Source organism: Pristiophorus japonicus, chromosome 11 (genome assembly GCF_044704955.1).
Source record: "Pristiophorus japonicus isolate sPriJap1 chromosome 11, sPriJap1.hap1, whole genome shotgun sequence".
Taxonomy (NCBI): Eukaryota; Metazoa; Chordata; class Chondrichthyes; family Pristiophoridae; genus Pristiophorus; species Pristiophorus japonicus.
The window spans coordinates 136,872,249-136,883,483 of NC_091987.1; the positions used below are offsets into that span (position 1 = coordinate 136,872,249).

Consider the following 11,235-nt stretch of genomic DNA (forward strand, 5'->3'; position numbering starts at 1 on the left):
GATTATGACTGATCCTCTATCTCAACACCATATTCCCGCTTTATCCCCATACCCCTTGATGCCTTTTGTTTCTCGAAATCTATATATCTCCCTCTTAAATATATTCAGTGAATCTGCTTCCACAGCCTTCGTATTAAAGAATTCCACAGGTTCACCACCCTCTGAGTGAAAACATTTGTCCTCATCTCGGTCTTAAATTTCCCACCCCGTATCCTGAGACTGTGACACCTTGTTCTAGACTTCCCAGCCAGGAGAAACATTCTCCCTGCATCCGGTCTATCTAACCCAGTCAGAATTTTATACGTTTCAATGAGATCCCCTCTCATTCTTCTAAACTCTAGTGAATACAGGCCTAGTTGACCCAATCTCTCCTCATTCGACAGTCCTGCCATCCCAGGAGTCAGTCTGCTGAACCTTCACTGCACTCCCTCTATGGCACAAATATCCTTTCTTAGGTAAGGAGACCAAAACTGCACACAATACTCCAGGTGCAGCCTCACCAAGACCCTTTATAACTGTAGTAAGACATCCTTGCTCCTATACTCAAATCCTCTTGCAATTAAGGCAACAGACCATTTGCCTTCCTAACTGCTTGCTGCACCTGCATGTTTGCTTTCAATGACTGGTGTACAAGGACACCCAGGTCCCTCTGTACATTGACACTTCCCAAGTCAGCACCATTTAAATAATACATTGTCCTTATGTTTTTCCTAGCAAAGTGGATAACTTCACATTTATCCACGTTATACTGCATCTGCTGTGTGTTTGTCCACTCACTCAACCTATCTAAATTGCCTTGCAATGTCTTTGCATTCTCCTCACAACTCACAATCCCACCTAGTTTTGTGTCGTCAGTAAACTTGGAAATATTCCCTCATCCAAATCATTTATATGAGCACTAATCCCCGTGGTACCCCACTAGTCACTACCCACCATCCCGAAAAAGACCCGTTTATTCCTACTCTCCGTTTCCTGTCGGTTAATCAATTTTCAATCCATGCCAATACATTACCCCCAATCCCATGTGCTTTAATTTTGCACACAAACCTCTTATTTGGGACTTTATCAAAGGCCTTCTGAAAATCCAAATACACTACATCCACTGGTTCTCCCGTATCTATTCTATCAGTTACATCCTCAAAAAACTCCAGTAGGTTTGTCAAACATGATTTTCCATTCATAAATCCATGTTGACTTTGTTTAATCCCATTGATATTATCTAAGTGTGCCGTTATCACATCCTTTATAATAGACTCCAGCATTTTCTCTACTACTGATGTTCGGCTAACCAGTCTGTAGTTTCCCATTTTCTCTCTCCCTCCTTTTTTAAATAGTGGGGTTACATTTGCCACCCTCCAATCTGCAGGAACTGTTCCATAATCTATCGAATTTTGGAAGATGACAACCAACTTATCTACTATTTCCATGGCTACATCTTTTAGTACTCTGGGATACAGATCATCAGGCCCTGGGGATTTAGCGGCCTTCAGTCCCATTAGTTTCTCCAACACTATTTTCTTACTAATTATCATTTCCTTTATTCCTCTTGCTCACTAGACTCGGTTCCCTAGCATTTCTGGGACGTTACTTGTGTACTCTTCCGTGAAGACAGAACCAAAGTAGTTATTTAATTGTTCTGCCATTACCTTGTTCCCCATTACAAATTCCTCCATTTATATCTGTAAAGGACCGACATTTGTCTTCACTAATCATTTTCTTTTTACATACTTGTAGAAACTTTTGTTGTCGGTTTTTATGTTCCTTGCAAGTTTACTCGCATACTCTATTTTCCACTCTTAACCAATCTCTTGGTCATTTTTTGCTGAATTCTAAACTGCTCCCAGTCCTCAGGCTTTCTACTTTTTCTGGCAACTTTGTAGAACTCCTCTTTGGATCTAATACTATCTTTAATTTCTTTTGTTAGCCATGGTTGGGCCACTTTTTCTTTTGTGTTTTTATGTCAGAATGTGATGTATAACTGTTGCAATTCATGCATTCGTTCCTTAAATGTTAGCTATTGCCTATCCACCGTCATGCCTTTTAATGAATCCTCCCAATCTATCATAGCCAATTCATTCCTCATACCTTCATAATTTCCTTTGTTTCGATTTAGGGTCCTAGTTTCGGATTGGACTACTTCACTTACTATCTTAATAAAGAATTCAATCATGTTATGGTTGCTCTTCCCGAAAGGACCCCGCACAACACGACTGTTAATTTATCCTTTTTCATTAAACAATCCCCAATCTGTTCCCGAGTAGGCTCCTCAACATACTGGTCTAAAAAACCATCTTTTACACATTCCAGGAATTCATCTTCCACAGTATTATTACTAATTTGGTTTGACCAGTCTATATGTAGATTAAAGTCACCTACGATTATTATAGTACCCTTGCGACATGCATCTCTAATTTCCTGTTTGATGCCATCCCCAACACTACCACTACTGTTTGGAGGCCTATAGACAACTCCCACCAATGTTTTCTGCCCCTTGGTGCTCCTTAGCTCCACCCAGACTGATTCTACATCTTGATTTTCTGAGCCAATATCCTTTCTCACTATTGCTCTGATTTCATCCTTTATTAACAACGCCACACCACCCCCTCTTCCTTTTTGCCAGTCCTTCCTAAATATCGAATATCCTTGGATATTCAGTTCCCAACCCTGGTCACCCTGCAACTATAACTGTCTCCATAATTGCAACTATATCATATCCGTTTACATCTATTTGCGCTGTTAATTCATCGACCTTATTACAGATGCTTCGTGCATTCAGATACAATACTTTTAAATTTGTCTTTTTAACATTAGACATCTTAACATTATTTTGCACTGTAGCCCTATTTGTCTTATTGCTATTTTTTCGAACCTGGATCCTATTTGTTCGTGCATTCTTTTGTTTGTATGCTCTGTCCCTTCCTGACATAATCTGGTTATCCTTACCACAATCACTTTCCTGCATTGCTTCCTTTTCTTTTCTCTTTAGCATTCTAGATTGCTCTCTACTGCGAAGGTCCTCTCCCCCCCGCCTCCCCCCCACCCTTACAGTCCTTACAGATTACAGGAAGTCAGTATTTACAGCTGTTGTGTTTTACACGTGCATTTATACAGAATGTTTAAAAAGGTTCATCAAAGGGTTCGGTTTCCTGGGCCTTACACTGGGTATGTTATAAAGTGATTTCTTTTGAAAGTACTGATTTTCAAAAGTGAGGTATTCAAGCCCTAAATAATAAATGAAAACCAGCAACAATCACCTCCCCCGTCATCATCCCTTTCCACTAAACAATCCATCAACCCCTCATCCATCTATTGCACATCTACTGTGTGGGTCCCCTATTATAATGACATTCAGCATGAAACAAGTGAAAGGTTGAGTTGAAACGCAGGAACCAATAATGGGCAAGACATGGAAGTGGTGCAAATCAACTAATTTTAAGTGGCGTTACAAAAAAGGAAACTTAACAGCATAACATTTTGTCAAATCCCCCCTGTGCATACCCTTGGTGAATTCCAATTTCTTCAATTCCTACCACTGCCTTTTAAAAAATGTATTCATGGGATGTGGGCATCGCTGGCAAGGCCAGCATTTATTGCCCATCCCTGATTGATTCTGCGGAGAGCATCCCATGTGGCTTTAGCAGAGGTAGAGGCAGGCTGTTCAGATCCCTGCCCTGATTGCTGAGATGCTTTTGGCTTATGCCCACTGGTTTGTGGAGCCTCTGAGGGCCCCGCCAAAGACTGCTCCACCTGCACCTGTACAGGGGCAGACTCTGCCACTGGGAGAGAAGGCAGTATGTCAGGTACTGGCTGAGGGACATCAACAGCTGAGTAGTGGGTGGGCTTTGAGTTAGAATTTCCACTTCCATCTCCCATTTCACCATCATCGCTCTCCTGGGCCAGCGACATGTCATTCCTACCACTCTGCTGCAGACCAGATTGGTGATGATCAGTGATGCATTGCAAGGCCCTGGATAAGGCAACTGTCATCCTGTTTAAGGCAGCAGACAAGTTGACAACATAAATCTACATGGCTCTAGTCATGGCCTGCATGGACTCATTTGAGAGCCATGCATGAAGCTCCATGGAGATGGCCTCTCTCTTCATGGGAATGTAAGCTGTGAGGAGAACACAAAGGACTGGATTTTCGGTTGTCTATATCCTCAGTTAGTGGCCAGAGGGGGCGTTAATGCGAGCGTTCGAGTTTAGCGACTGGGTGTGTAACTTTTAGCGCCCCGACAGAAAGTTCATGAGAGTTTTATCGGGGTGCAAACCGCTAGCGCCTGGCTGCTGATGATTACTCCGATCATAATGTATTCCTAGTGCAACGCGCACACTTACGCCTCAGTTGGTAAATTCGGTGCCTGCGTCTCATTGAGTGCCCACCAATAACAACGCCTGGAGAAACAGCCGGTGCAGGCTTGCAGAGTCGTTAACTGGTGGTTACTTAAAGGGATGAGGAAGTGCTTCCCTCGGAGGTCACAGTCAGTGCAACGTTTACACACAGCACGGTGGGTGAGCTTCCGAGTCTGCACCGGCTGACAGATATAATAGTTCAGCTTGAGAAGAATTTGTTTCTAAAACTTTAATGGGGGCATTACTAGTTCGCCAGTGTCACATTCTACATGCTCTAGCAAGGCGTCGGAAGAGAGAAGGACTGTTGACCATGTCAGTGGCTGAAGGAGGAGAGCCCCTAGACATCAGGGCAGGAGGCCTTACCCGCTATGGCTTTACCGGCAGCAACGGTCATACCTGTCAAAGCTTATGAGACGTGAATAATTATTAACAACCTGACTGAAGAAACCTCGCGCGGTGGGCATTCCACACAACAGGCAGTTTGGAATTCAAACAGGAAGAGGCATTAAACAGGAAGAGGCTCATTGAAGGACATTCGAGTTGGCTAATCAGCGAAAGGGTCACGTTATCTCTGGCCAAACACAGCTGGACACCCAGCTATCATGCACACCCAGTTTTTTGTGAACTATAAAAAACGAAGACAAAGGAAATCACTCTCTTGAGCATGGAAAAGGACACCAAGAGGGAGGTGCTGGAAGATGGCCGGTCGAACATATGGAAGGTATATTCAGTTGGATTGATCACCCACAGTATTATACGTGAGCCAGGTGGAGCATAGTTATTGCTGAGGAAGATTGTGCATAACCAGTTAACTTAGGGACATACACATGGCGAAGTTTAAATTTGTTTATAATTTTATGTAATTAATTAAATTGAGGCATTGATATTGTGAAGGAGAAGTTCTAAGTCTAAATGAAGTCTATTGTATTGGAAAATCTCAGTGTTCTTATTGTTTGATGTTTGAAACCTGCAGGGAAAAATCCTACACCTGGACCTGTCCGAGGAGCAGGGTGTCAGAAGGCTGCACTTCCGAAAGGAGGTTGTTAGCATCTCCTGCAGGCAGACCTGCAGCCTCACATCGGCACCAGGACTGCGCTGCCCAACACAGTGAAGGTCACGGTAGCACTTACCTTCTATGCTTCCAGCTCCTTCCAGGAGCGTCTCACAATTCGCAGCACATTGCTGCATCCACAACGTCACACAGGCTCTCTACATCCGTTGAATGGACTTCATTACCTACCCGATGACCATGGAGAAACAGCATGAGCACGCATGAGGGTTTGCCAGGTTAGCGGGCTTCCGTAGGGTGCAAGGAGCAATTGACTGCATGCACGTGGCCTTGCGAGCACCATTCCTGAATACAGATGTATTCAGAGTGACGGTCAAAGTAATACTTATTTAACAAACAGCTGTAACATCCTCAAAAAAAAACACGCTCTCAATTAATATAAAATGGTGCACCCGGCCCTTCAAATTATACACGTGATGAACAAAATTGACACCTTTGTGCACATGGGCCTCATGGGGACACCTTTCATCAGTGGATTTTGGTTTGCATTTCCCACCACTCTGTCTCACCCCCTCCCTCACCTACTGCTCCTCCTCAATGGGTCCTCAGTGCCTGCAGCAAGGGTTCTTGAGGCCTGCTGTATGTCTGAGGAACACAGGACAGATGGCCTGGGAGGGCGCCCTCGATCAGCTGTGGGCATGGAAGGCCCGACTGCTGACTGCACCACCTCAGGATGAACAGCCTCAGTGGGATGGGTTGGGTGCAGGCCGTGTCAGGTGCAAAGGCGGACTGGCAGTGGTGGGAGCCGGAATGCTGTCATTGTGAGGAAGGACAGCACCTTCCATTTCCTGTGCAACACTGCCACTCCTCCGGGGCAGTGCCAGAACATCAGGAGCAATATGTGATCCCACAGATTGCTGAGCTGCTGCGGCACCGTCTGTTCCCCATCCGACTGTGGAGAAGACCGAGAGGACAGCGGCAGACATTGCTTGTATGGCAGCACTGTGAGACTGAAGGAACACAGGGACTGAAACGATGCAGTCTGTGCTTCAACTGCTGCAGTCTGAGATTGCAAGCCAGCAACCAGTGTCTGCAGAACATCACAAAGACCTTGCATGGCTTCGGCCTGTGATGTCATGGCTGCTCGCATGTCAACCATGGCAGGCGCTATCACCTCTGGGACCCCAGTGTCGCTCGTTGAGGCCGTTTCCTGGTTTAGGCGGGCAATGATGGTCTCAGTGGATTGCTGAGTGACAGGGGCCATGCTAGAGGCAGCCATCGCCACACTCACAGCAAGTGCATCCACACTCTGTGGCACACTCCCCAAGGCACCCATAATCTCACGGTGTACCTGCGATGACTCCCTGGATGGAGCCTCCAAATCCCAGATCCTCTTCTGCCTGACAGTGAGCAGGACTCCTGGGCCGACTTACCCTCTGGAGAGCCGGCCCCGAGCTTCCCCTCGTGCTGCGCATTGCTGCAGGCCACTGGGTCCAGGAGCGTCAGCATCCGTAAAGCCCCGAAGTTGGGGTTGTCCTCCACCGAGCTGGTGTCCCCACTCGTGGGCACTGGGGTCGGGTCCTGGTCGGTCGCCATAGACGTCTCAACATCCTCCTCATCCTCCCCCTCGTGTGAGGACACAGGCTGACGGGAGGCTGTGGCTCCTTTGGTTCATTGTCTGTAAGCACAAAGCAACACAAGTGTGGGGAGCAGTTGGGGAGGGGGCAGGTAGGCAAGAAAGAGGGGGCATTGTTATTTTGGAGATAAATGTTTAAGGTGTGTGGGATCAAGGGTCAGGGCTGTCACAGAAAACGGACATCTCATTGACAAACCGTCAGTGTCCTGTGAGGGCTCGGCCTGTCCGGCTGCTTCTGATGGGCTCTTGAGGGTCGACATTTGCTCCTCGATGGCGGTGAGGTCCTGGAGGTCTGGTTCCCCTCCTTCCGTCTGCTCCTGCTCTCGCCTGTTGTGGGCGAGCTTGGCCTGCATTGAGCAAAACAAGATGTTGTCTGTGGGTCTATACCGACTGGTATGCAACATCTGTCTGTCGTAAGTGATTCGCTACTGATGTCACAAGGTATGAATGTCTGCATCTCAGCCTGCATGGCAGCTCACAGTGGATGTGTAAAAGGTGGGGTCTAGGCATAAGGAGCTATGAGTAAGTATGAGGCTAAAGGCCTGTGATCGCATATGGAGAGTTAAAAGGTGTTGTTAGTGTCCTCAGGCTGAGTCGGGAGCTAAAAGGTGAGAGACGCTTGGATGGGCGGGGCATGAATGGGGAGGCAATACTGAGCTTTGATAGGTGTTTACAGCAACGAGGAGCATTACCTGGCACACATAAAGAAGGTGTGGGCAATGTGAAGCAGTGAGGTTCACATGAAGGCATTACAAGGATAATGAAATGGGTACTTACCCTGACGACCCTTGTAAGGTCATTGAATTTATTGTGACATTGAGTTGTGGTCCTCAGCACTTTGTCGTGGGAAGAATCGTGCCGTGCGACCTCCCTCCACAGCCTCCTAAACACTCTGGGGGTGGCCTTCATCCCCCTCCAGGCAGCAGGGCATTTTGGCGCCGTTCCATGGCCTCCAGCAACACTTCAAGGGCCACGGCCCAGAAATGGTGCGCTTGTTGTCTGCCTGCCTGCGCATCCATCCTCCCGCTCTCGGGTAAGTGATTTGCCATACCTTTAAGAGTTGGCTTTTCCCGGGATTTGATTCGGAGATCCGCGCATGCGCAATGGGTCTGCAAAATGTACCGACCAAACTTTCGTTATCGCGGGCCCCGCCCCAGCTCTGGTGTACAATGGCTGATTTAGTGCCTCCGTCAGCTCTTCAACCGATTCTGAAGAATTTCTGGTCGGGAGGCGCAAACTTTTTCAAGGCACTAAAAGTACCGCTCCGCCTGGATTAATGCCGCAACAGAGGCACGGCCGAATTTCTCCCCCAAAGGGTCTGCAAAGGGAGAGAGATAGACTAAGTAAGTGGGCAGTAACATGGCCGATGGAGTATAATGTGGGGAAATGTGAGGTTATTCACTTTGATAGGAAGAATAGAAAAACAGAATATCTTTAAAATGGTGCGAAACTTTGAAATGTTGGTGTCCATGGCGATTTGGATATTCTCGTGCACGAAACACAGAAAGCTAGCGTGCAGGTAGAGCAAGAAATAAGGAAAGCAAATGGTATGTTGGCCTTTATTGCAAGGGGGTTGGAGTATAAGAGTGGGGATGTCTTGCTACAATTGTACAGGGCCTTGGTGAGACCACACCTGGAGTACTGTGCACAGTTTTGGTCACCTTATCAAAGGAAGGATATAATTGCCTTGGAGGCAATGCAACAAAGGTTCACTAGATTGATTCCTGGGATGAGAGGGATGTCTTACCATGAGAGATTGTGTACAATAGGCCGATACTCTCTGGAGTTTAGAAGAATGAGAGGTGATCTCATTGAAGCATACAAGGTTCTGAAGGGGATTACAGGGTAGGTGCTGAGAGGTTGTTTCTCCTGAATGGAGTGCCTAGAATTAGGGGGCATAGTCTCAGGATAAGGGGTAGATCATTTAAGATCAAGATGAGAGGAATTTCTTCACTCAGAGGGTTGTGAATCTTCAGAGTTCTCTGCCTCAGAGGGCTGTTGGTGCTTTGCCTTTGAGTATATTCAAGACTGAGACCGATAGATTTTTGGGCTCTCGGGGAATCAAGGGATATGGAGATCAGGTGGGAAAGTGGAATTGAGTACGATGATCAGCCATGATCTTACTGAGTGACAGAGCAGGCTCGAGGGGTTGTGTGGCCTACTCCGGTTCTTAATTCTTATGCTCTTATGGCAGACATTCTCGAAATTCCACTGGGGATAGTGGCCTTATAGATGGAGGAAAGGCTTTGGGGAGTCAGGAGATGAGTCACCCACTGGAGAATAACCAGCCTCTAACCTGCTCCTGTAGCCACAGTATTTATGTGGCTGGTCCAGTTAGGTTTCTGGTAAGAATGTTGGACAGAGAAGCCAAATGAACATCCTTTGCTTGGAAACATTCTTCTTCCTGCATTGCAAGTCACAAAGTGATATTGTTTAAAACCACAGGCTGCTGACGCAGGTCAGAAGCTGATCAGATCATGATGTCATTGTCCCGATTAGGATAGGCTAATACTGGAGATCAGACTGGACAATGGGGAAGCTGGAACAAGCATACGATCCGGCAACATCCCAGATTGTGTGGAAGGCATCCCAGGTGAGTTGTTAATTTCAGATTGGCCAGAGGAATGGAGACGCAGAAACTAACACACAGACTATCTGAAAAATCACATTCATAATCTGAGATGGTTTCAATGTGATTCACGTTCCTTTGAAGTACAAAATGACAGCTAAGTTGAGCAATAGTCAACAAACAGGATTGCCATTAACTGTTAGACAGAGATGCTAATGTGATGGTTCAGGAAATGGTATGGAGGTATTGATGGATGCAATTTACTCTGCAAAGGACAAGAATGCAGTCTGCAGCTTTTTTGTTCTTTGGGGTTTAAAAGCAGAAGCCAGTCTGCAGTTTAAGTTGTCAGGTCAGAACTAGGAGTCAGGCCGAAGGAGTGTGGAGTCAAGGCAACAGAGGAAGGCACAGCTTGACAGGCAACTGGCGAAGGGATGTTGGGCCTTACCCTGGATAGGAGCAGGTAAAATCAATCCTTGCCCTACTCTGTTAACGACCACTTAAATACTCACATGTATCAAATCTTTTACTTGTTGACAATAAAATAGCCATTATAAACCATATTGGTGTCAGTCTCGAACCATTCCATCTTTCCTCCGCAAATTAAGAGACCACAGGCGACCCCCAGGATGTTGTTGATGCTAATGGAATTGGATGTCAAAGGCAGGTGGTTATACTCTCTCTTCTTGGAGATAATCATTGCTTGGAACTTGCGTGGCATGAATCTTACTTGCCTCTTATCAGCCCATACCTGAATATTGTCCAGGCCTTGCTGCATGCGGGCATGAACTGCTTCATTATCTGAAGAGTTGCGAATGGAACTGATCACTGTGCAATCATCAGTGAACATTCCCACTTCTGTCCTTATGATGGAGGAAAGGTAATTGATGAAGCAGCTGAAGATGGTTGGGCTGAGGACACTGCGCCGATGAACTCCTGTCATGATGTCCTGGGGCTGAGATGATTGACGTCCAATAACAACAACCATCTTCCTTTGTGCTAGATATGAGTCCAGCCAGTGGACAGGATTCTCCCTGATTCCCATTGACTTCAATTCTATGAGGTCTCCGTGATACCACAACCGGTCAAATGCTGCCTTGATGATAAGGGCACTCACCTCATGTCTGCAATTCAGCTCCTTTATCCATGTTTTGTCCAAGGCTGCAATGAGGTGTGGAGCCGAGTGGTCCTTGCGCAACCCAAACTGAGCATCGGTGAGCAGGTTAGTGGGGAGTAAGTGTGGCTTGATAGTACTGCTGACGACCCCTTTCATCACTTTGCTGATGATGATTGAGAGTAGGCGGATGAGATGGTAATTGGCCGGATTGGATTTGTTCTGCTTTTTGTGGATAGGACGTACCTGGGTAATTTTACACTTTGTTGGGTAGAAGCCAGTGTTGTAGCTGTACTGGAACAGTTTGGCTAGAGGCACGGCTAGTTCTGGAGCACAAGTCTACAGTGCTGCACCTGGGATGTTGTCGGGGCCCAGAGCCTTTGCTGTATACAATGTGCTCAGATGTTTCGTAATGTCATTCGGAGTGAATCAAATTGGCTGAAGACTGCCTTCTACGATGGTGGGAACCTCAGGAAGAGGCCGAGGTGGATCATCCATCTGGCACTTCTGGCTGAAGCTGGTTGCAAATGATTCAGCCTTGTCTTTTGCATTCACCT

General features: G+C 46.5%; 1 protein-coding gene across 1 annotated transcript in view; it reads right to left on the reverse strand.

Moving 5' to 3' along the window:
• LOC139275587 (maestro heat-like repeat-containing protein family member 1) overlaps positions 1 to 10,837 on the reverse strand; it is a 29,058-nt gene extending 18,221 nt beyond the window's left edge. The window contains exons 1-3 of the mRNA XM_070892758.1: positions 10,682 to 10,837; positions 7,195 to 7,345; positions 6,796 to 7,026 (exon numbers count right to left, since the gene is read on the reverse strand). Coding sequence (XP_070748859.1) covers positions 6,796 to 7,026; positions 7,195 to 7,345; positions 10,682 to 10,837 — 538 coding nt within the window. The remainder of the gene's footprint in view (positions 1 to 6,795; positions 7,027 to 7,194; positions 7,346 to 10,681) is intronic.
• Between the last annotated feature and the right edge of the window lie 398 nt (positions 10,838 to 11,235).